General features: G+C 42.0%; 2 protein-coding genes across 3 annotated transcripts; both read left to right on the forward strand.

Moving 5' to 3' along the window:
* The first annotated feature begins 1,840 nt into the window (after nt 1–1,840).
* Nucleotides 1,841–10,650, forward strand: tent2 (terminal nucleotidyltransferase 2). 2 transcript variants are annotated; one of them, XM_026188299.2, is made up of 15 exons: nt 1,841–1,942; nt 2,293–2,450; nt 4,750–4,851; nt 4,954–5,209; nt 5,316–5,430; nt 5,508–5,596; nt 5,706–5,763; nt 6,039–6,105; nt 6,196–6,272; nt 6,424–6,552; nt 6,643–6,686; nt 7,172–7,308; nt 8,233–8,324; nt 8,430–8,509; nt 8,605–10,650. In XM_026188299.2, exons 2-15 carry the CDS (start codon nt 2,329–2,331, stop codon nt 8,689–8,691), a joined length of 1,455 nt encoding a protein of 484 aa, XP_026044084.1. In that variant the 5' UTR covers nt 1,841–1,942; nt 2,293–2,328; the 3' UTR covers nt 8,692–10,650. The 2 variants fall into 2 exon arrangements, with proteins under 2 accessions (XP_026044084.1, XP_026044085.1); XM_026188300.2 differs by having other exon boundaries at nt 1,854–1,946.
* A 1,393-nt stretch (nt 10,651–12,043) lies between these two features.
* cmya5 (cardiomyopathy associated 5) lies at nt 12,044–23,783 on the forward strand. Its single transcript, XM_026188297.2, has 14 exons — nt 12,044–12,245; nt 13,050–13,695; nt 13,822–16,500; nt 19,451–19,546; nt 19,636–19,854; nt 19,943–19,965; nt 20,524–20,648; nt 20,741–20,875; nt 21,033–21,179; nt 21,408–21,555; nt 21,660–21,793; nt 22,262–22,379; nt 22,453–22,629; nt 22,721–23,783. Exons 1-14 carry the CDS (start codon nt 12,130–12,132, stop codon nt 22,971–22,973), a joined length of 5,016 nt encoding a protein of 1,671 aa, XP_026044082.2. The 5' UTR covers nt 12,044–12,129; the 3' UTR covers nt 22,974–23,783.
* Nucleotides 23,784–23,940: the final 157 nt, after the last annotated feature.

The following is a 23,940-nucleotide window of genomic DNA, read 5'->3' on the forward strand; positions in this document are numbered from 1 at the left end:
CTCCGCAGTGACGTCACTCGGAGCTCTAGAGACCGATGCCGTTTGATGCTTTATGAGAAGTTTACTGGGAAGTAACCTCCTCACTAGGGCTGTAAAGGAAACATTATTCCGCTAGTGTAATAGGTAAATTCCTACTTTAATATTCTGTTTGTTTTTTTTCTCTCTGTGAATAGCAGCCCCAGGTGATGCAGAGAACAGGTCATTTATTTCTGAAAATAGGAAAAATAAAAATAACCCTTAGAAAAATAAATAACCCATTATTTTGTTTGTTGTCCCTGCTCGTTGCAGCTCAAAATATGATATGATATGATATGATATGATATGATATGATATGATATGATATGATATGATATGATATGATATGATATGATACACCCATACAACTTTCATTTGGGCTTATTGTTTGTAATTCCTGCATATTTGTTTTTTTTTTTTAAATGATATTCTTCTCCAGTTTAAGGGTCATGATTAGTCTACAGGTGCTGTTTTGTGAGTTGTTGTTGTTGTTGTTTTTAATGTATCTGTTGAGTAACCAAACCCTAGAACAGCATCTAATTCTGGGGATACAAATAATATGAAGCCATAAAGTGTAAGCACATCTTGAAGAAATAGAAAAATAGAAAACAGCAAATAATTTATTTAAAAGCAGTTGGTTAATGAAAGCAGCCTATCTTTTATTATGGTGTAGATTTATTAGCCTACCTTCTCACAGTAAGGTCATGTCTAATCACTGAAAAATGGACAGTGTGGAAGGAGAAAATACATTTTTTCATATCAGCTAACAATGATTTAAATTTGTGAATTTTTAACAGCTTAATAGTAGAGAGTGTGGAGAGTGAAGTGAGGATATCTTTTGGGACCAAATCCTAAAGCTTCTCAACAGACAATAGATAATAGATAATATGAAAGGAGCCATTGTGATTTTACTAGGCTTTATCTGATCCCCTGCCCACATTCAAATTAACCTCATTTGAATACACAGCATTGTGCAAAAGTCTTAAGCCACCCCTCATTTCTTTATACTTTCCTCACTTTACCTTTTTATTGAGCCACTTAACACTGACTTATGATGAATCAGTGAATCACGATGCAATGAACAGGCACCTAATTTAAGGGATGAGCCTACGTGGTCTCTACTCATAACAGAGAACTTAGCAAAGAAGCAATTTCAAATTGTATGTTTAGCCTGTCGCAAAAACTGAAAAAAACCAATCCCATTTCTTTAATTTAATCTGTGAAAAATGCACAGACTTTGACAGACATGAGAAAGTATTTTTGCATTAAGATGATTCCCAAGGAAAGACTTGGCATATCTCAAAACTGTGTGCAGTGTGGCCTTAAAAATGTTGTTAAAATGGGACAAGGTGAGCGCAAAAGAAGAACTGGTAGGCGAAAAAAAAAAAACGATCTACAGCAGATGAACAGTATCTGAATATAGATACTAAAATCAGGACAAATCCAGCAAAGACCCAGCACAGGTGTGGGGCTGCATTTCAGGCAGTGGTCTTCTGGATCTTATTGACGATAGAATTATAAACACAGAAAAGCATTGGCCAACTGTGCAATACCATCTGAAAAGCATCTGATATGCATCAGCTTCATTTTTCAGAATTGCACTGATTCCAAACACACTGCCAGTGCAGTAAGAGCATAGTTGAACAGAAAAACACATTGTGGAGCACTACGAGTCATGGATTGGCCTCCCTAGAGCCGGGATCTCACCATATATCATAGATCATACATAACAGTGTGGGATCATCTCGACAGAAAACAGAACAAAAGGCAGGCAACATGCAAAGACGAGCTGGGTGGGTGTTTCCTTTAAAGAACTCGCGGATACGGTCCCTTTAACTCCCTTTTCATGACGTCATGGCATCAATGCGGAAGTATGTACGCAGGAAATTAGCATCTTCAGTTTTGTTTACATGTGACATGCAATTTGGTAGGTGTGTTCGTGTTTTTTGGCTTCAGGTTTTGGGTGAATATTGTTAGAATTTACTGACACATTTCTCCAGGTGCCCCCTTCATTACAAGCATCACAGAAACGCCTTTAATTTTTACTGTTGTCTTCAACGATGTTTAAATTAGCTAGCTAGGCGCTGCTAGTCACCAGCTAGCGAATGTTAGCTTGCTACACTGCGCGTTAAAGTTTCGATTTCCCGAGTAACTTTTCATTACTGTTAATATTATTATTGGATAACAGATGACGCCAGTTTCTCAGTTGACGGTTTCTCTTCCGGAACTCATGATATGGGCTTCAATATCTTTTTTCTTCTTCTTTCGTACCATCAGCGAAGTTGATGCTGGAGCTCTTTAAAGAACCACAGCATGTTCCCCCGCAGAACTACCCCACCGAGGGGACGATCAGCCTACAGTAACGGTCTGCATCCACCGCCACCGGCGCCCCAGAGCTACGATTACAACCACCAAAGTCTGCCAGGTGTCAACAGGTGAGTCCCGTGAATGGAAAAAGTCGAGTATCAGTGTCGGGGGTGTACTGGACAGCAGTTGTTTCAAGGTGAACTGCAGTAAACTTTGTTAGCTGTGGTTGAGATTTCCTGTTGTGTCGGTGCGTTTTGTTTAGAGCTGCAAGGGCTGGTTGATTAATGTTGATATTATTGATAAGTGATCGATTTTATTTGGCACCTTTTTTATCGTTGAATAAGCGCTGTAGTCATTTAAAAATAAAAAAAGTGAAAGAAGATAGTAGTTTCCTATATATGAGACTGGTATGATTTTTCTTTTTACTTGATAGAAAACTGATTATGTAAATATGGATTCTGGTGCTCAGACATTACACATCATTTTTTAATTGGCCAACTGGTCTGCTGAAAATTACAACAGGCAGTGTTTGTCAATTTTATTATAGTGAACTTCATTTAAAAGTCTTGATGTGGGGAAACTGAAATGTTGTTGTGTACTGATAACACTAAATTAAAATGTAAAAAGTATTCACAACAGGAATTTTTCATCAAATTTGGCCAAGCAACAAGAGAGGATGCATATATTCAGTGTACACTCACCAGCCACTTTATTGGGTACACCTGTTTGAGGCTTGTTAAAGTAAATAAATATCTAATCAGTCAATCATATGGCAGCAGCTCAGTGCATTTAAAATATTTAGACATCCTTGAGATGACCTGCTGAAGTTCAAAGTGAATGTCAGAATAAGGAAGAAAGGCTATTTAAGTGGCTTTGAACAAGGCCTGGCATGTTGGTGCCAGACAGGCTGGTCTGAGTATTTCACAACCTCCTGATCTGCTGGGATTTTCCCACACAACCGTCTCTAGGATTTACAGAGAACGGCCCGAAAAGGAGAAAATGGCCAGTGAGCGGTAATTCTCTGGGTAAAATTTCCTGTGTTTATGTCATATGACAGAGGAGAATGGCCAGACTACTTTGAGCTGATAAGAAGCCAACAGCAACTCAAATAACAAGGTTTGTAGAAGAGAATCTCTGAATGTACAACACATCACACCGAACAGCAGCTGGGCTGCAACAGCAGAAGACAACACTGGGTGCAACTTCATTCAGTTTAAAACAAGGAACTGTAGCTGCAATTTCCATGGGTTCACCAAAATTGGACAACAGAAGACTGCTGTGACGTTCAAATGGGAGCGGGGAGGGTCAGAATTTGGTATAAATGGCATGAAAGCATGGACCCATCCTGCCTTGTATCAATGGTTCATGCTAAGGCTGGTGTAATAGTGTGGGGATATTTTCTTGGCATATTTTGAGCCTGTTAGTATGAACTGAGCATCATTTAAACACCACAGCCTACCTGAGTATTGGTGCTGAGTGCTTCATCCCTTTACCACAGAGTACATGTGTGGTAGCTACTTCCAGCAGGATAACACACCATGCCACTAAACTTAAATCATTTTAAACAGTTTCTTGAACATGGTAGTGAGTTCTCTGTTCTCAAATAGTCTCCACAGTTTTCAGATCTTAATCCAATAGAGCACCTTTGGGATGTGGTGGAACAGGAGATTCACTTTTCGGATGTGCAGCTGACAAATCTGCAGCAACGGTGTGATCCTGTCGTGTCAATATGAACCACAATCTCTGAAGAATATTTTCAGTACCTTGTTGAATCTATGACATTGAAGAATTTTTGGAATCCTGAAGGCAAAAAAAGGAAAAGGGGTCCATCCCAATGCTAGCAAGGTTAACTTATGGTGAGTTTGTATGTCAAGTGTTGCTAAGTATAGAATCTCTTGAGATTGAGATGTCAGCATACCTTCATTCCTCTGAACTTCTAAAGTCTTGCTCCTGACAAGCACCAACCATATTATAAATATATCCATCCACTTTTCTAACCGCTTATCCACTTCAGGGCAGTGGTGGGGCTGGAGTCTTTTCCACTTGTCATTGGGTAACACAGAGAAGCAGACAACCATTCACACTTGCATGTCTGTCTTTGGACTGTGGATAAAAGTTGGAGTATTCAGAGAGAACATGGAAACTCCACACAGAGCAGCTCCATGGGTTTGAACCCACAACCCTCTGTCTCGCAGTCATTTTAAATACAAAATCCAATAATAAATATTGCATTCTAACTTTTATCACATTTGTTAAGGGCAAAGGCCAGGCGTCTCGCTCTGTATGGATTCATGCTTCGTGGCACCCGAGTGAAAGAAAACAAAACAAAGAAACTGAAAAGTTATCTTTTTTCATCATTTATTAGTGGTTGCTTGTTTTAGATGTTTGTGTTCTGTGCAGTAAAATGTGCATATGTGTTTTTGTAAGCTTTCCTAGACGTGAGAGATTGCCTTCTTATGAATGGAACCCCTCACCATCCACCTCTACTGTTCAGCCTCGTCACATGCCAGCTATGATCAATGGGCGCAAGTATGTATTACTATTTATCGATCCAAGAATAAACCACATTTGTCCAAGTACATTGCCTTTTACATGTCTTATCACCTTTCTTTGTCTTCGTGCGTCTTCCAGGAGGCAGAATGATCAGTTCAGCGCTCATCACGTGAAGCGCCAACGTGTTGACACCTCCAGACACCACTTAAGCAGCCCACCTTTAGTTCATAGCCGGCCTCCACATCATCGTACCGACCGAGCGGTGGCACAGCCCTCAAGATTATCCCTCACTGGTTTTGATCACTCTTATCCCGGTCCTAACTTAGACATCCGCCCTCAGGTACCCGCTGTGGTGAAAAGCTCCAGCAGTCTGCATGCCAGCACTACGGAAAAGGTAAATTCAGAAGGACTTAGTCTTTATCTAATAAACGTGAAGTCTGAGCATGTTTACGTGTAGATCTGTTTGGTTTAGTCAGCGTCACATGTTTATGTGCCCTCAGCTGAGTTGTCAGATGGTGGAGCTGTTTGAGGCGTGCCAGCAGCAGCCTTCAGATTTGGAGCGGAAGGAGGTGTGCCGCGCTCGTCTGCAACAAGACATACAGCAAATCTTTCCATGTATGTATGACCTGTACATCCACATTCTGCTCTGTCTTGCTGCTTTGATTTTTATTCACCATGTGCCTTTCTCACAGCTGCGCGGCTTTACTTGACTGGATCATCTATGAACGAATTGGGCTCCCGGTGCAGCGATGCTGATATATGCCTGGTTATCAAGGGAAATGTAACTACCTTTGTTTCTGTACCGTAAATGTCATGGAAATGTGCAATCATAGATACTGACTTCCTGACTTCCTCTTTAACACTTGCAGTGTTCCTTCTTTTTGTTCCAGAAAAAGACTGATGCTCTTCGTGTTCTTGGTCGTCTCCTAAAGTTGTTCAAAACCCTCTGTAAGTAATCAAATACCAAATCATCTATAAAAACAGAATTCATTGTTAACTTTTAAACGGCCGTACACATGTCTGTTTTTTGCATTTATCTAGTAAGTTTTCTTAACCAAAAATACAATTATTGGTGTCCTTTGTGAGCTCTGATATGAAGATTTTCCCTTAGAATTATGCTTTTGTCACTAGGGGGAGCTGTTCACTTAGTGGAAAATGGGTTTCTGTTTATAGAAAATGAAACAAATGACAATGGATCTCATGATGTTTGCTTTGATTTTCAGCATATGTAGAGAGGAATCAGCTGATCAGAGCCAAAGTGCCAATCCTCAGGTTCAGGGAGAAAGGCAGGTGAGAGCAAAGCAGTTACTGGAACAGTCATCATCAAATCAGAAAGCAGATTTATGATGTTTATGATTCTCTCCGGTCTTCACTCCGTAGTGATCTGGAGTTTGATCTGAATGTCAACAACACAGTGGGCATCAGGAATACATTCCTTCTGAGGAGTTACGCCTATGGTGGGTGAGACGGTCAATAAGACCAATTTTGTTCATGGCAGCAGCTTTTCAAACTTCAGCTCTGCCTGTGATCATTTGTTTTTAATCCAGCTATAAGCAACGCATAGGTTACTTGTTCTGACATGCTGTGTTTGTTTGGTCTCTCTTACAGCTGATCTCAGGGTAAGACCCATGATCCTCGTCGTCAAGAAATGGGCACGGTACAATAATATCAATGATGCCAGCAAAGGAACATTAAGCAGCTACACGCTGGCGCTGATGGTCCTGCACTACCTCCAGAGTCAGTACAGTCACACGTGCAGAAAAGATTCCTCCCACTTGTTCTTTTGGCTTAGACTGACTTGATTTGTATATGATGCGTTTTCTGTAGCTCTTAGTGAACCTGTCCTCCCATCTCTACAGAGGGACTACCCAGTAAGTATCTTCTTTGCATTTTCAGTCATTGAAATCTCTTTTTGACAATGTTGTTTTCATTTAAAGCATTTATAAACAATATTCTTTTTCTTTTGTAACCTACCACTTATTAAGATAATTAGCTACTTGACAAACTGTTTAAAGAATCTCTAATGGCTCAGTCACACTAGAGAAAAATAAGACAAAAACTGTGATCAAACTGGCTGCAGTCACTTTAAGACAGGCAGGTGAAGGTTTGCAAATAAGCGCCATCTAATTTATAAATGCAGACAGACATGCCGACACGTTGCTGGTGGTCTGAGTCAGCTTGTGCCAGCAAGTGCAACTCGTCCGTGATGAGTTTCTTTGCATTAGTGGATTCAACTCAACTGGTTGCATTCTTGTTATGTTCCTATATAAAAGCAAGGTTTCTGAGCGTGTGTCATAAAGTCTCCTTCACTGCTTTCCTTATTATGTTTTTTTGTCCCGTGTCTTGATTTTAACAGGAGTCATTTAATCCTTTAATGAACCTGGACATGGTTCCAGAGGGACCCAAACACATCCCTCCCTACATCTCGAGAAACCAGTCCTCTCTGGGGGAGCTGCTTTTAGGATTTCTCAAGTACTATGCCACAGATTTCAGGTATCTTCCAATGAGTATCATGTTGAGTGGCTCTTTACCGTGTTGGTTTTCTTACTCCCTTTCTTCATCTCCAACTCTCCTCGCCAACTCCTCCTCCCTCTCAGTCCTCCGTTTCTCCTCACTGTCTTCTGTCCCGCTTCCTCCTCCCTGGTTTCATGTTTCTTGCTGAGGGGCAGGAGCAGGTGAGACCTTTGGCCTTACACAGCACTACCATGACATACCACGATCCCTGAGTATTGGTGCTGAGTGCTTCATCCCTTTACCACAGTGTACACGTGTGGTAGCTACTTCCAGCAGGATAACACACCATGCCACTAAACTTAAATCATTTTAAACAGTTTCTTGAACATGGTAGTGAGTTCTCTGTTCTCAAATAGTCTCCACAGTTTTCAGATCTTAATCCAATAGAGCACCTTTGGGATGTGGTGGAACAGGAGATTCACTTTTCGGATGTGCAGCTGACAAATCTGCAGCAACGGTGTGATCCTGTCGTGTCAATATGAACCACAATCTCTGAAGAATATTTTCAGTACCTTGTTGAATCTATGACATTGAAGAATTTTTGGAATCCTGAAGGCAAAAAAAGGAAAAGGGGTCCATCCCAATGCTAGCAAGGTTAACATGTGTCAAATATTTTGTTCCTGTATTTTATTGTGCCTATCTGGTGTTCCCTGCTACATGGTTATGTGACCCTCTTGTAATTCTGATAAAAATAAGGGCTAGGTTTGTTTTTTCTTTGTTTTCATGACTTAAACTAAAGCTATCTCATTCTTGGGAGAAACTTAATCTGTCTGCACTCTGTTTGGAATAAAGTAGTATGCAAAGGCACTGCTGTAGTCCTTGAGGCGCTTGAAGATTGCGTTAACCTTCAGTCTAACGAGCACTGAGTGTAATCCCTTTCCTGTTGCTGTCTTTGTCTTGCAGTTGGGATAAACAGGTGATTTCTGTTCGAGAAGCCAGAGCGTTCCCTAAGAACAATTCTAAAGAGTGGAATAACAAATTCATATGTGTGGAAGGTATGCAGTTTATTGGAAGTAACAGGCCACAGCCACCACCATTTAACATCAGCATCGCTGTGAGAAATGTCCACAGTAATCCAACAGTGACTCCTTTTGTTTCAGAGCCTTTTGAAAGAAATAACGTCGCCAGGGCCGTCCACGAGAAGCTCAAGTTCGATGCCATTAAAGCGAAGTTTGCTGAGGTACGTTGAAGTTTTGATAACCGTGTTCGCTCTTCATTCTCCAAGCCACTACGGGCCAGATATGAGTTATTCATAATCGGCTTCTGTCTCCTCAGTCGTGTCGGTTACTACACGAGAGGAAGGAGCTGAACTCGATCCTCCCTTTCAGAGCCATCATCATTAAGGAGTCATCCAGGGGATGAGAGATTCCTCTAATTAGATGAGCTAACTGGTGTCCTCTACCTCAAGACCGTCTCCTGAAACAGTGCAACAACATGTTGATGCTCTGAGAGAGAAACCCTGCTGCCCTGGCACCTTCATGGCCGCTTCCGTATCTGTTTTTTCTGTGGCTGTAATATTCAAAATGGACCACCGACTTCAAATGCATTGCTGTCAAATTTGTGTAACGGAGGATAATACAGTATTTGAGGGAAAATTTTATTTTATAGAGATGCTAGAGGCCTCTGAAATTAAAATCCTGTTACCTAAACTGATGACAGAAAAATGCTGAACCTGTTATAAGAGATGGATATTGCTGCTATATGGCCCGTTTTCCCTGCAGGGAATATGTTTATCAATGAACTGGGAGATGACTCTTACATAAAGTTAACTTCAATGGAAGCAGCAGCATTTTATTTTGAAGGGCGAGTCCCAGCCACTGATCTCGGTTAAATTTCCACATTATTAGAGCCATACTGCACAGCGTTGTATTTAAAAACGATTCATCTCTGCCACGTATTTACATGTACAGTCTGTCATGGTTCTGTCTGGACCAACTTGTAACATCAAAGTTTATTTTTTATTTTTATAGGTCAACAGTGAGAATGTGGTGGATTTAAACACGTCAGACACTTTCTGCTTAAAACCGCATTAATTGCCCTCTAGTTTCCCATGCTCACCGCCTAAAGCTTAAGTCAGTGTTGTAATTTGAAGTGCCCTTATTATACTCATTTAAAGGCTCCTAAATGTCATTTGGTTCTGCTAAAATTCTTTACACGCTTCAAAGTGCAAAAGAAATCTCCCACTGCTTTGCTGCCTCTGTCTGAAACACACCTTTTGTTGTCTGGAGCGCATAAAAATTCTCGTATTCACTCTTGCAGTCGTCTGCAGAATATTTGGTGTTCGATTTCTCGTAGCTGAAACATTTTATAGCTGGCTACCAGAAGCTGTACGTACTGCAAGCAGCTGCCTGCGCCTGGACTTAATCAGGTCCCCACTGTTTGTCAGAGGGCATATCAGACTAGCTTAGGTGGGGAGGTTGCCAGTTTGTTACCTAGTGATGTAGATAAGTAACTGTAGAAAAGCGTGGATTGCAAATGAGGTGTTTCAGGCAGTTAAACAGCTGCTTTTTGGCTGTTATAACTTTGTAAGCCTTTTATATGCACACAAACCTTTCAACAGACTTAAGGAAACCCCCAAAGCACGATAAGGGTACTTTTAAGTCACTCGAGGGCTGCAAAGAGGCCAGACTCTAGATTTTCCCCTGGTCCATATGTCCTGCATCAAGAACTCATTGTCTGGTGTAAAGGCTGTGCAGTGTCATTTTAGAAATGTACTTGATGAATTTGGGCAAAACACCTGTTATCCACTCATGTTTGGATTACTTATACATAGGTTATTTAAAGAATTTACACTTTGTGTAAATTTGTCTTTTCTTTCCTGTTTTTGTACATTTTGTGAATTCCTGACTTTTAAATGTTTATTTAAAAAAAAATTAAATCTCTAAAGATGTATGATTGTTTTCAATGTATATTTTGGAGCTTCATGTGAAGTCCACTAAAATCTTGGCTATGCAAATAGCGCCAAAATCAGATTAAATTGTACACAGGCTTCGTTTTGGGGGGTGTTGTTCGTAATCACATGTCAGACCATTTGAAAATGTAACCAGCAAATTAAGGTTTATGGACTTTTTTTTTCTATAAATACCTTGCAAATGTTTTGGAGCCACCTTTTATTTCTTTATGTTTTCTTTCCGAGGGTTCAGACGTTCTTGAGCAATAGTTTTCCAGGTTTTCTGGAGGTCTTTCAAGGTTTTTTTTTTTTTCTTTTGGACATTTACTGCTTATTCATCCATTTTCCCTTCGGTTCTTTTTTTAATGTTGTTTATTGACTTAACACTGATATGTGAGTCATTAAAAATCACACCTACCTTAGGGGATGAACCAGTGTTGTGTCTACTTAAAACAGACAATTTAGAAAAGACTGAATCAATACTGGCACATTTCAGAATGGTGCTCATTGTGGCCTTTTGATGAAAATGGACAGGATCAAAGTAGAATGTATCTACAACAGACTAACAGTACTTCAATGCCATGTGAGAAATGCATCTGGCCCTTCAGTTTATACATCTACTGATCGCTAAAGCCTTAGCAGAAATGCTCTGGTGAATGTCAAGAAACCATAAGCAAGGGAAACGGGGACAAAAGGCTGAGCTATGCCAAGTGAACATGAACATGAATTTGACTGCAAATCAGTGGCAACAGGTCAGAAATTAGAAATTTTGCATTCAAGTTCCAAATTGTTATCAATATGCACAGAGGAGTTCAGGAGAGAGGTACAACATTGAGGGTCTACAGCGTTTGTAAAACACAGTGGAGGGTCATTTCAGTCGGTGTTGGGGGATCTTTTGAACACAGACAAGCAGCCATGCAATACCATCTGGAAACCATCTGATTGGCAACAGCTTAATTTTTCAGCATGAAAATGATCACAAACACAACAAATGAATTAAAGCACACTTGGACAGAAAATCTCTGCATTTATTTCCCATTTTCTTAGCAAAATATAAGGCTTAAAAGACTTTTGCTCAGCTGTATTAAGAGAATTTCCCAAGCACAGTGATGCAACCATTCAAAGACACATCATTAACCAGTTATACAATATTTTATTTATTCTGCATCAATCCACATGCGCTGTGCTTAACTTGGAACAATCATATCCATGGATGTGACAAGTCGGTGATCTTTGGTTTCCTCAAGGTAATGTAGTTTATTCAACCTCACCCTTCACGAGCTTATGTGTATAATCTTTTCTAAAGCTCTTTAGAGAAATTATGATCTTTTTTATTATATTATTTGCAGCCTCCTCTGGCAGCAGTGTGCCGCTTGCTTTTTGTTCTATGGTTTGACGCTCTATTACAACTTGTTTTATGACTCCTGTATAGTTCTGGTCAGCGGTTAGATAGCTTACAAGATATGTGGGTGTGTGTTGCCACCAGCAGCGGGGTGGCAGGCGTAGTGTTTCAGCACATGGCCTATATTTAACTGGGGGAAGGGGATTTTGAACTTAAAGTCATATCGTCATATCAGCTGCCACTGGCACACACAAAGGTGCAATGAAACACTGCTTTTTAAAAAAATTTGAAACTCTAAATTCTTAATGTTCGCTGTTTGTGTGTTTGACTCAGTCTCTACTGATATGCACCCCCACCAATTGCTTTGCCCTTGTCTTACTTGACTCCCCACTTTTCATTCCCGGCTCCGTCTATTTCTGTCCTTCGCTGAGTCAGATGGACATCTCCCAACTTAGAATGACACAAACAGGCGGACCGACTACCAATTCAGAGTGACTCAAAACATCAGGAGGACTCTAAAAAACAATACTTGGAGTTGAAAAGAGAAGATTTGGGGGAAATTACCAAGATGGACGAATGTGAGAGTCTGTATTCGGAGATGACGGAGCTGCAGGAGTTTCAGTGTGAAGCTTCAGATGTCATGAGCCAGGATGATGAAGATGAATTGGAAGAGCTACAAAACAGGTGATTTACAAAAAAAGAAAAAAAGAATCTGAATAACCTCATTTTATTCATATTATCTCTGTTTTAGAGTGATTTTTTTTTTAAATGTTAGCTCTTTGTCTCTGAGCTTCTTAGCATCAAATAATTTGTTATAAACAAGGAAAGGAGAAGATGTAGCTCATCTCCATCTGGAAAACATAAACTCAATTTAGTTTCCATTAATCTCCATTAATCTAACTTAATGCCTTAAATAATCACGTAAAGAAGTGTCGGTGTGGCAGCTATATCAATGTTCGATGTTGTTCACCACAACATGTTTTACATCTCATTTTTATACTAGTTTCCTCTACTTATTCTTCCCATTTCATAAATAGTAGAAGAAACTGATATGTTGGATGCATCCCAGAAGGCCAGGCTTCGCTTTTCTAATATTACATGAATGACGCCTTGGGACGTCACCTTTCAGGGGGCTCTGGTGTATTCATAGCCGGAGGGATGGCTCAGAGCGCATCAGATCATTATTTTTTCAGATCATCACTCTCACTGGCAGCTCCGCACCAAACACCTGGTCTAATGCTGGAGATCTGCAAATCTCAAGTGATCATCTTGAGAAAAGATTAACTAGTGTTACTGTGCTTTCATCTTAGATTAACTCAGCTGCCTCGGTGGTCCAAAATGTTGCTCGAATATGTTTTGATTTGATTAATTGCTTTGTCCTCAGGTTATATTTCCATGAGCTGTGCCAAAAAAGATCTCCTCTTGCAGTCATGCCTTTCCTTCCTCCCTCCTCATTCCTCTCACTCTGTCAATTCCTCTCTCCTTCAGTCTCCGAGAAGTTGTCCAGGACCCATCGGTGAAGCCCAAGCTCCAATGCCTAATGGTGGATCCGTCGTTCTCGATGGTAACAGTTCAGAGCGAGGACAGTGGTATTGTTTGGGAGACGGCCTCTAGCCGCTGCTCTACTCCGTGGGCCTCTGAGACGAGCTCCACCTCTGAAGCTTACAGTATGGAGGGCTCTGGAGCTGCAGGAAAGATCACCATCGTCTTTGATGAGGAGAAAGTAGTCCGCAGGAGGACGAGGTCTGGAGGAAGAAGCAGTAGGCTCGGGGACAGGCTGAGCCAACCTGGTAGCTCAAGATCGGCTTCAGCTCTAGGCGTGGAGAGACCGGAGATGGCAGAGGTTTCACTTCCCAATGTCAAGCAGGAAAACAGCAAAACAGAGACGGACTTGGAGGAAATCAAAAGCAAAGATCAGCAGCTTTTTAGTTTGATTTCAGAGGGCTATGAGATTCTTAACATTAGAGTCCCCTCTAAACTACCCACTGTGGACGAGGAGGAGAGTACAGAGCTGCAGGACAATTTGTCTTATCTGGATCAGACTCCAAAGATCAAGTCTCATAATCACATTGAGTGGACGTTGCAACATAATCAAGTCCTGCCAGAGGGGGAGGAAATACTGGAACACCAGGAGGTACTTTTCTGTTTCATTTGAAAGATTGTTATAATGAACTTTGTGATCTTTATTATGCTTCATTTGTCAGTTTAAGTGTTACAGTGCACTTTTTGGATTGAGATGCTGATTTTAATTTCTCCACAGCAAGATTCTTCTCAGCCATCAGCAGACACAGAGCGTGGACACACACCCACTCAGAGAGAAAGCACCGGTGACATTGACTATTTCGAGAAGTTTACCCTTTTGGATGTGGTGGCTTCTGGAGAACAAGCAGAGCTGCAGGAGGAGTTTAAACAGCCTGCAGCAAAACTCCAAGCTGAGGAACAAAAGCCTGCTGGAGACACAGCCACAGGCGCCCCCTCTGCATCTGAGGACTCTTTCGTATTTGTTTCGGACGTAGAGATAGTTGGGGAACACCTTGATGAGGTCTTCTATGGAGAAGGACTTCCTGCTGATGCACTACATCAGAGAGAAGAAGACAAGACTGAAAGCCAAGGAGGGATGAGAAGCAGACGAGAAAGCCAGAGGTCAACGAAAGGGAGCGGATCAGTGTTGTTTGAGAGTGAAGAGACCACTCTCACGCCCATCTTTATCTCTCCTGGACCTCCTAAGATCATTGACCCGATCCTGCTGGAGGAGCCCACTGCCATGTCCTTCATGTACTCTGACCTTTACGAGGATGCTGTGGGTGAGAGGAGGAAGAGTGATGAGGAATACTCTGAGGCAGAGAGCGTGGCATCTGAGAAGTCTTACAGGAGACGTTTGTCAGATTCAGAGGAGGCACATGGGTACCTGGAGAAGTTCATTTTAAAAGACGAATCTCCTACGCTGGATGTTCAACCGGAGCCGGTGGCCAGTGAGAGCGAAGGAAGGATGATGTGGCCGCAGAGTACGTTTGAAATGACGGGATGTTTAATACGAGTGCCAGAAGAAGAAAAGAAAGAAAAGGTAAAGAAGGAGGAACCAGAGGTGCAGGAAGTGCAACTCTCTGAGGCTACTCAGGAGGAGACTATAGGAGTGACCTCGGAAGATTCAGGTCAAGAGTCTAAACCACCAGAGAAAAAAATGGAAGATCAACAAATGAAGCTTGAAGATAAGACAGACAAGACCGAGTCTTCTGAGTGCAGCTCAGAAAAGCCACTTCCTGAAACTCACCAGGCGGACTGTAAAGTTGACCATACACAACAGAGTGAGGGTCATCAGAGAGAAGAAGAAAAAAAGTGTGAGCAAAGCTGCACTGAACCTGAGCGTGCCTGTGAGGAGGTGTTAGAAAAGACTGATGAGAAGACACCTGTAGTGCGTGCAGATATAGAAGAACCTGTAAGCAGTGAGGTGCCTCCTGCAGTCAATATATCTGAAGTACAAGCAGAAGCCTGGAAGACGAGTTTGCCTGAGGAGGTTGTTTCTGACACCAAAATAGAGTCTGCTGATGAAGAACTAGTAACCAAAGCAGAGGACTTAGCTGAAGTGAAGGAACCTGAGACTGTAACACAGGAAACGTTCACTCTGACTGAACCCTCAGCTCAAACACCAGCGTCACAGCACAGAGAAGCCGAAGACGTTGGACCTGTTGAGGTTATCACAGACTGTGATGCTGCAGTGCACACTGTTGTGGAGGTAACGGAAAAAGCAGTGAATGAAAAAGAGATTCAAACCCAAGTTTGTGTCGATCTTCAGGAAGTGAGAAGTATTCCTGAAGGACACGAACCTCTGACAGGGGAAACTACTGCTGAGGACAAGTTGGATAAAGAAGGGTTAGAGGTCACAGCCACGTCCATTGAAGTAACCAAGCCTGTTTCAGAACCAGTCATGACAGATGCAGATGAGAAACTTCATGCAACCCTTAAAACTCAGCAGACACAACAAGACATGGCTGATGGTGGATCAGACAAAACAAACTCTAAAGTACCCGCAGAGACCAGTAGGACTTTGGTTCAAGACATAGTGACCGTAGGTGATGAGCTAATCCTCCTCGTCCCCAAAGGAGAAGCTGTAGAGATGGATGTAGAGATCAGCCAGTGGTCAGAGAAAGATACGGTTCCTCTCCCTGAGTCTAACAGCACAGCTGAACTTCAGGCACTAGTAGAAGAAACAATGATGGAGCCTGAAGTCAAAGTAGAACCAGAAACCTCTGCAGAAGAAAAAGAACAAACCAGGAATGATTTCGATATGGACTATTCGCCACCTGCACCTGTAGAGGAAGCTGACTCCAAGGAGGCGAAGATTCAGAGACCCATAGAAGAAGACAAAATCATCTTTACTCCCCAACAGGATTCATATGAAGTGCACAGAGAGGAAATACATCCTGAACAAACAGTCGTAGAACAGATGGCAGAGATTCACGAGATGGAAGAAACGAGCGTTATTAAAGCAGATCTAGTTCCACATGTTGATCTGCACAAAGAGGATGTTGAGCAACAAATGGAGCAAGATTGGGGATTAGCAGAGTGCCCAGATGTGCCTGATGTTGAGATGGAATATGAAGTGATTTCTAAACAGGATGCAAAGGAGATGCCAGAACCTGAAACACAGAGAGATGTGGCTGGGCTATTACCACAGCCTACTCTGAAGAAAGAAGAGGATGAAGAGATGGTGGTAGAGAAGGTAGATTATTTCCCAGAAGAAGAAGAAGAAATGATTGAGGCTGACTATGAAATAATCGACGCAGAGGAGGAAATGCAGGCCCAGTTAGCTGCTGAGTTACAGGGGATGGACTGGTTCTGTCTCACCTGTGGATTTCTGATGTCAGAGAAAGACTGCATGTCTGTAGAGCATCACAGCCACGATGTGACTGCCGTGGATACGGCTTACGAAGAAATAAAGGTAATCTAATATTGAAGCACAGCTACACACGCAGGGCAGCACAGTGGAGCAGCGGTTAGCACTATCTGTGTGGAGTTTGCATGTTCCCCCATGTCTGGTTCTCTCTGGTTCATGCAGTTCTCGGGGTTAGGTTTATTGATGTTTCTAATTTACCTCTTGGTGTGAATTTGAACGGCCATCTGTCCAGATTGTGCTCTGCCTTTCGCCCTATGGCAGCTGGGAAAGGACCTACATCCTACAACTAATGCTGAAGTAATTGCTCTCTATGGTACCTCACCTGATTTTGTCTAAAACAGCCTGTAAGGGGTTACCTAGCCTACAGTGGTTATTTCCTAAAGCCTAAAAACAAAGCCAAGAGCAGTAGTCAGGATATAGTTTCCTTTCTGAACTATGATATAGAGTGCAATACAAAAAGTAGCACAGCATCATGAACTGAACAAAGCAGAACACCAGTTTTTATACCGTAAAATCAAATCAACATTTTTTATTTTCTCTGGTTCCAGAAGGTCAAAGTGGCTCCCGACTGTTTCATCATTCAAACATGTAGCTGCTGACACAGCACAAAAACCACACTCATGACTGACGAGTACTGCGATCAAATAGCAGCTCATTATCCTACATCTCACCAGTGTTATGAACTCTTGTTATGAACATCACACATTTTACGGGCATTAGTTTATAATAAACTGGTCTTAGATTAGTCAACATTTCCATTCAATGCCAACAGGCCGCCACTTCTCAGGCTGCAGCCAAGCACATTGAATTGTAGTGATGCAATGCTCTGCTTTGATCGGTGCAAAGGTCCAGTGTGACATCATCACGTAGAAAATGATATGCAATCCGTACACACACACACACACACACACACACACACACACACACACACACACACACACACAGGCGCGCTTTCCTCTCTCGCTGTACCTCTGGGTGAGCTTAGGGTCAGCCATCACGTGTGGAGATGAAACCTTCTAACAATCAGCTATTTTAGTCTTTTTCCTCAAATTAAAATGCAAACAAACACAGATCTGCATTTTTAGGCTGAAGGTTCAAGACACATTTTATTGCAACAATCAGAGAAAACGCCTAAACACACACGCCTCACTAAGGGATAAGTTATTTTGGCTTTTCCATGTGGTCTGTCAGGAAACACCTGACAACAGGAGAGGGGTATGTCAGACTTCTGGCACTTAAATGAAGAGAAAGTTGGAACAATTTTAAGAAAGATTGAATGTCATTTCCAGCTGATATTTGAACCAGGTCTTGATGATGTGCGATCCACCATATTTATGTGAAGTATTGACAGCTGTAGAGAGTAAACAACATAAAGATCAAAAGAGCAAAGCTCTAATCTAAGTCTGACTTCAGCACCAAGAAGTGCAGTATATTCAAGTACTCCACAGATCCTGGCATGCTCACCAAGGAAACTTAGCAAACCTGTGTCCGGTCCAGTTCTCCAAGCTAGAAATTGCATTGTACTGCTTCACTTCTACATGCACAGGGGGCTGTTTGTCAAACACGTGTTAAAGTGCTCTGTAATGTTATAAATCTGCTCTTAGATGAGAAATTCATGGCATTCAGAAAAATAAAGACTGGCTTATTTTAAGCATCAAACATTAGCCAGCTGACCCTCAGACTAATTTAGAACTAAGATGTCAGGGCCCATAATTTGTGGTTGAATATTATGGAGCCGGCAGTGTGAAGGGAAATACCTTTTCAAGACCACAGTTACTGCTTTGAAAATTTACTGTGGTCATGATTGTTAATAACTCAAAGAAGTGGCTGTTGTTTGGAAAAAAAATCTTATTTGAATACATTCAGACATATGACTAAAGTCTGGCTGTTGGTAAAGCTAAAGGCTATCTCTGTGTGACTGGCCCAGGGTTGTGTATGCAGGTATGTTAATACGTTCTCCTTCAAACACCTGTTAAGACTCTTAGCAGAGAGCAGAGAGCGGTCAGTGACCACATCTTGACCCAGTTAAATGTGAGCTGCTTGTGCTGAAGCGGTGACAGGGGATCGCCGCTGCTCTTCTTCCTGGAATAGCGTCTCTGATGGCTCTCCTTAAAGCTGCAGCAGACTCGTATTTTAACTTCAGGATGAACCCGTTTTATCTCTCTGAATAGTAACAACTTGCGGGAGGGATTTGTTTAATCTTTAAACAAGATAAAGAACTCGACAGAGCAATTGAGAAGTTGTTATCATGAGTAAAAAAGAAAGCATGTTGTTTTCAGTTGGTTAATAATGTTGTGAAAGATGAAACACCTTCTGTGAAACCCTGGCAGAGATACCAGCCCACAAAGAGATCTGTATTCTTGTTTATCTGCTAGATTTTCTTTAAAACTTTATAATCTTTTGAGGTTACAAACTCTGAGAGAGCTTTGGCTCAGCTTTGGCATCATATGCAAAATATTTCACTTCGCACCTTTGCATTATTGTCAGAGTGCTTACAACTGATATTTCAATAAGAAGAGATCACTTGGAAGAACTGAACATCATTTATTGAGACAGAAAAACTTTTTAGCAGTTAGACTTTGACGATGGTGGTACAAAATCCCAGCACTGACAGGATTTAGGACAGGAGCCCCCCGAAGTCTAGATGCTGGTGGTGCTGAAGATGATGACTACATCCAAGCCTTCTTGGATGGAGCTTTAACTGAGGTGTCTGTGAGGTGGAGATGGGGAGGAGAGTCTGAAAGGGAGAATGACGAGAACACAGATTTAAACCACACAAAGTGGATGCTGATTGGCTCAAAGAAGGTGGGCAAGAAGATGACTGGACTAGAGTAATGATGTCAGTATTGAGACTGACAGGATGGGGAAGCAGTAGTGATGTAAAGACCAGAAAAGCAGCTGAGCACCCAGGAAAGCAGGGAGATGAGTGATTGCAGATCTTCGTTACTGAACTTACGCACAAGCTTCATTTAACCTGTAAGTGTTTGTAAAACAGGAGTCGCTGAGTGGTTGGATCTCAGAGCTTCAGGAGAGATCGGAGAACATCGAGGACTTGGTGTCAGAGCTGGAGCTTGCCTACAACTCTGTGGAGGTAAAGCATGCTTTAGTTGCTCTAAGCAGCACTGTTAGCTCATGGTAGAGTTTAATCAAAAGCCTCTCTTTGCTGTTCGTCTGGCTCAGGATCAGTTCATAGAGAGCGAGGCGGCCATGAAGGCTCAGAACAAGGAGATGATGGATGTGGTGATGGAGCAGTACAATAACATGTCTGTCAGCATGGAGGAGGAAAAGAAGACCAAGCTGGAGCAGCTCTATGATCAGATTGTCTCCTTCCAGGAGAGCATTGACTCGGCCAAGGCCATTCTGGAGACCGCAAGCAGAGAGGCTGAGACTGAGGCCAGCGTGAGTCCTGAAGCTCCTCGGGTTTATTGCTCATGAGGGTTTGTGTCAAATTTCTAATAAAATCTTCTTCAATCTGCTCCCCCACTAGTCGCCTGAAGACATTCATGCAAGGTAATTTGCTTTCAATTAAAGATTTGGGAATGAGTGTGGTTTCCCAGGACTTTAGTGGCAACCAGTTTGGCATGCTGCTTGACCTCCAGAACCTCAACCTGTGGAGCATGCCGGTATGCTGGATATTAAAATGCATGAGTGAATTTTTGTTTTATTATTACATATCTAAGAAGCCGTGACAAAAAGTCAAAAAGCGCTAATTTATTTAACCAAAAACATGAATTTAACACCAAAAAGTTTTGCCAAGAGGTGTGAAGGTCAGTATCATCAGAAGACAGATTTTATAATTATACTGATTGCCACAAAATAAAGATCCATGTGGTGTGTGCATGGGTGAGGGTTTCTAACTGATCTACCATAGCATAGAAATATATAACATATAGGCTGCGTTTCCCAGGCATGGATTAAATGCAGTCTTTATAATGGAGATCGTCACTGAATTTTTCTTTAAGGTTAGGTTCAGGCTTAATCTATGTCTGGGAAACTGGATGATAAAGTTGGACAAGTGAGCAGATTGCTCACACTTTAATGCTGATTCACGTTGTGGTTTATGGTCAGGCTTACAGCAGCTCTGGACTCAGCCTCGACAATGGAGCTGGGTCCCAAGGGACTGCTGGTCTTTGAGGACTATGCCAAGGCCAACACTTCAAGCTCCAACCTCGCACAGCGAAAAGGAATCCCAGGTGGGCCTGCTGTGAGCTTACCCTGTGTTTGCAGATCTCATGCTATCACACGTACGTATATGTGGCATAAAGCTTCCTGCTGTGTGTCTCAGTTCCCCAGAGGCCGACACTGCTGCCGCAGGAGCCGGGCTCAGCCACCAGCACCAGCGTCACAGTTTACTGGAAAGTCAACCCTGGAGATATCATAGACTGCTTCCAGGTCTACTGCATGGAGGATCCACAGGGCGGTAAATACTTACAGGATGTTTCTTAAACTGGAAAATTGTGGAAGACTAATAATGATGTTGAACAGTGAACAAATTAAAAGGTTTCTGAGTATATAAATGTAAGGAGGTGTTTGTCTTCAGGGTTACATTTGAGGTGTTTTATATCTGTGGTCCACAGCTGTGTCAGAGGAGTACCGTGTGACAGTAAAGGAGAGTTACTGTGTCCTGGAGGACCTAGAATCTGACAAGATGTACAAGGTTTGGGTGATGGCTGTCAACTATACAGGCTGTTCTCTGCCCAGCGAGAGACTCACCTTCAGAACTGGTCAGTCTGCACGCTGGACTTATAGCAACACATCTGTTGTCTGATAAAAAAGTTGAAGAACTGCTTTCACTTTTTCCTGACATGCTTGACAGAATTCAGATTTCTCCTCTGCTATATTAAGACAATGTGCTTGGAAGCAATCTGGCTGTTTGTAGTTTACAGACGAAGCAAGAAAAGTCCTGCAAAACCATAAAGGTGTACTTTTCATTAGTTGTCTCTCTCTGGCAGCTCCTTCAGTGCCAGTGATCGACACAGAGCGCTGCAGCATCCTGTGGGATTCAGCTACTCTGAGGTGGAGCTCAGCAGAACGGGCTCCTGGACAGAGTTACACTTTGGAGTACTGCCGACAGTATGAACTGGAAGGAGAAGGGCTCAGGTGGGTGTTAACCAGACCGGTAAGCACACTGACACATGTTACTATACTAGATGTTTATGTAAAATGTTTGTTTGTGCATATATTTTTGCTGATGTGACTCCCAGATCCATCTCAGGTATCAAAACCTGTGAGCAAAAGATTCTCCTGCAGCCCAGTGAGAATTACCTGTTTTACATCAAAGCTGTGAACGAGGCTGGAGCCAGTGAACAGAGCGAGGCTGCACTCATTTCCACAAAAGGTATCAAGAACACACACTTCACAAATCATGTTTAGAAATTTAAAGGATGTACATGACATCATGGGCATGAATGGTACAGTAATGTGGTGCTTTAGATTTCTTTGTATTGTTCTTTTTCCAGGCTGTAATGATGCTGTTGATGTGCAGCATACATCTTTAATGCCTTACAAGAGAACAAGAATTGTTTTGTTTTTTTCTCTAATCCACACAGGGTCAAAAGTATGCATGCAGGCTTAGCAAGTTGCACCCAAGAGATGTTTTTTGGTAGCCATCAATAAGCTTCTGGTATAATTCTGACTGAATACTACTCTACTTGGCAGAATCGGTAGAGTTCATTTAAATTGGTAAAAAGAACAGTCCACGGAAATCTTGATTATGATGATTTTATGTTCACAGGTGTGCAACCACCCTACAGAATCTCTGCTCCCCTGCTTATGTTTTTATACTGTCTGTTACTTTTGTCTTGAGGCACGAGGTTCCACCTGCTGAAGGCATCAGCTCATCCTGCTCTCCAGCTCTCAGAGAACCAGACCACTCTGCACTATTCCCAGGATGCACACAAAACCGCCTCGCTCACAGACACAGAGTAAGTGTAACCCAAGAACACATCCAGTAGACCTTATTAGGAATACTCTTTTTAAAATCATCGTGTCCTAAAGGTGTCCATCCATCCTTGGTGAGCTGCTGCCAGCACGAGGGATCTATTACTGGGAAACCAGCGTGTCACAAAGTACGGCCTACAGGCTCGGAGTGGCATACAGCACAGCCAACAGAAACAGCTCACTGGGGGAAAACAGCCTGTCCTGGTGTTTGCAGTGTACTCCCTCACCATCAGGGTAAACATAAGGAATTTTCACCCATTTCTGTGATGTTTCTGATAGTTTTGGTCTTTAACTTCCACTTTTCTCTGTCTTTCTGCCCCTATAGTTTCAGGTATCAGTTACTCCATAATGATATTCAGTCCAGCGTGTTTGTAACTGAGACGCCTGACAGAGTGGGCACTCTCCTGGACTACCAGCTCGGTCGTCTGTCTTTCTACAATGCCCAAAGCGGTCAGTTATTAGGCACCTTCAGACAGAACTTCACTCAGCCATGCCAGCCCGCTCTGGCTTTGGAGTTGCCTGGCAGCCTGGAGCTCAGCATGGTGCCGGTGGTGCCGGAGTTTACCAAGGACAGCTAGCTCTGCTAGTAGCCTAACACAGTGGAGAGTTTACAGGTCACGATGGACTCTTAAAATGTTGAAGAATAATGTAGAAGAGATGATTCCTCTAAAGCTAATATATGGGTTTGTGTGTTGTTAGCTGACAGAAGAACGATCACTTCAAGCATCCTTGGGTTTCTTGAAAGGTGGAATACAAATCTAAGTTATTATTATCAGTACTTCAACCACATAAAGCTTTAAAAGCTAGTTTTCTGCAATTGAATTCAAATTATATATGTATCTAGGTTAAAAAAAACCCTAAAAAGGACACTTTCAATTTAGAAAATAGAGCTTCTATTTCATATAAATGGATTCAAATTAAGTGCTTTGATTTATTTCCCCCATTGATGAGCGAGAATGAAAAATGAAATGTGAAAAATGTTATAATTCTGAACCAAACATGTGACAATCTTTTACTGTTTTTGTAAACGTTTTTCTAATTTCACCCAGTTCATTCAATCCCTTCACCACAGATGCTGTTAGTAAATGCTCTAATAACATATAGACATCTGAACACAACCTCTGCATAATTAGTCCTTCAACAAATTATTACTCAAGGTTTTTTGGGGGTTTTTTGTCACCACAAAGTTTTGGACTGAGTTTGTGTCTCCAAACATACACTGTGGCACTTTTTAAACTGTTTCATAATGTGAATATGTTTGTTTTGTGTAAATAACCTTTTTAAAGAGATGTAATCAGTTCTTTGTTTCTTATGTGTGACTGTCAACAAATGCAGATCAGCTGTTTTTCTTCTTCTGTCTTGTAAAAACAGATTTTTCTGGTCTGAAAGAACATGATTATTTTTCTATCTGCTCAACTGAACTAATTGGTTAGACTCATTTACCATCCAGCCATCCTCCCCTTATCAGGTTCAGGGTTTGATGAAGCCTGTCTCAGCTGTCACAGAGAGGCAGAGTACACCCTGGACCGGACACCAGTGTGTTGC

Source organism: Astatotilapia calliptera, chromosome 12 (genome assembly GCF_964374335.1).
Source record: "Astatotilapia calliptera chromosome 12, fAstCal68.1, whole genome shotgun sequence".
Taxonomy (NCBI): domain Eukaryota; kingdom Metazoa; phylum Chordata; class Actinopteri; order Cichliformes; family Cichlidae; genus Astatotilapia; species Astatotilapia calliptera.

What these genes read in the sequence shown, in the direction of transcription:
- cmya5 (XM_026188297.2), top strand. Translation starts at nt 12,130, where the DNA reads ATGGACGAATGTGAGAGTCTGTATTCGGAGATGACGGAGCTGCAGGAG. An exon ending in TTGCCTACAACTCTGTGGAG is followed by an intron (nt 19,547 to 19,635) that starts GTAAAGCATGCT and finishes CGTCTGGCTCAG; the next exon opens with GATCAGTTCATAGAGAGCGA. An exon ending in TGTACTCCCTCACCATCAGG is followed by an intron (nt 22,630 to 22,720) that starts GTAAACATAAGG and finishes CTGCCCCTATAG; the next exon opens with TTTCAGGTATCAGTTACTCC.
- tent2 (XM_026188299.2), top strand. Translation starts at nt 2,329, where the DNA reads ATGTTCCCCCGCAGAACTACCCCACCGAGGGGACGATCAGCCTACAGT. An exon ending in TCTGAGGAGTTACGCCTATG is followed by an intron (nt 6,273 to 6,423) that starts GTGGGTGAGACG and finishes TCTCTCTTACAG; the next exon opens with CTGATCTCAGGGTAAGACCC. An exon ending in TACTATGCCACAGATTTCAG is followed by an intron (nt 7,309 to 8,232) that starts GTATCTTCCAAT and finishes TTTGTCTTGCAG; the next exon opens with TTGGGATAAACAGGTGATTT.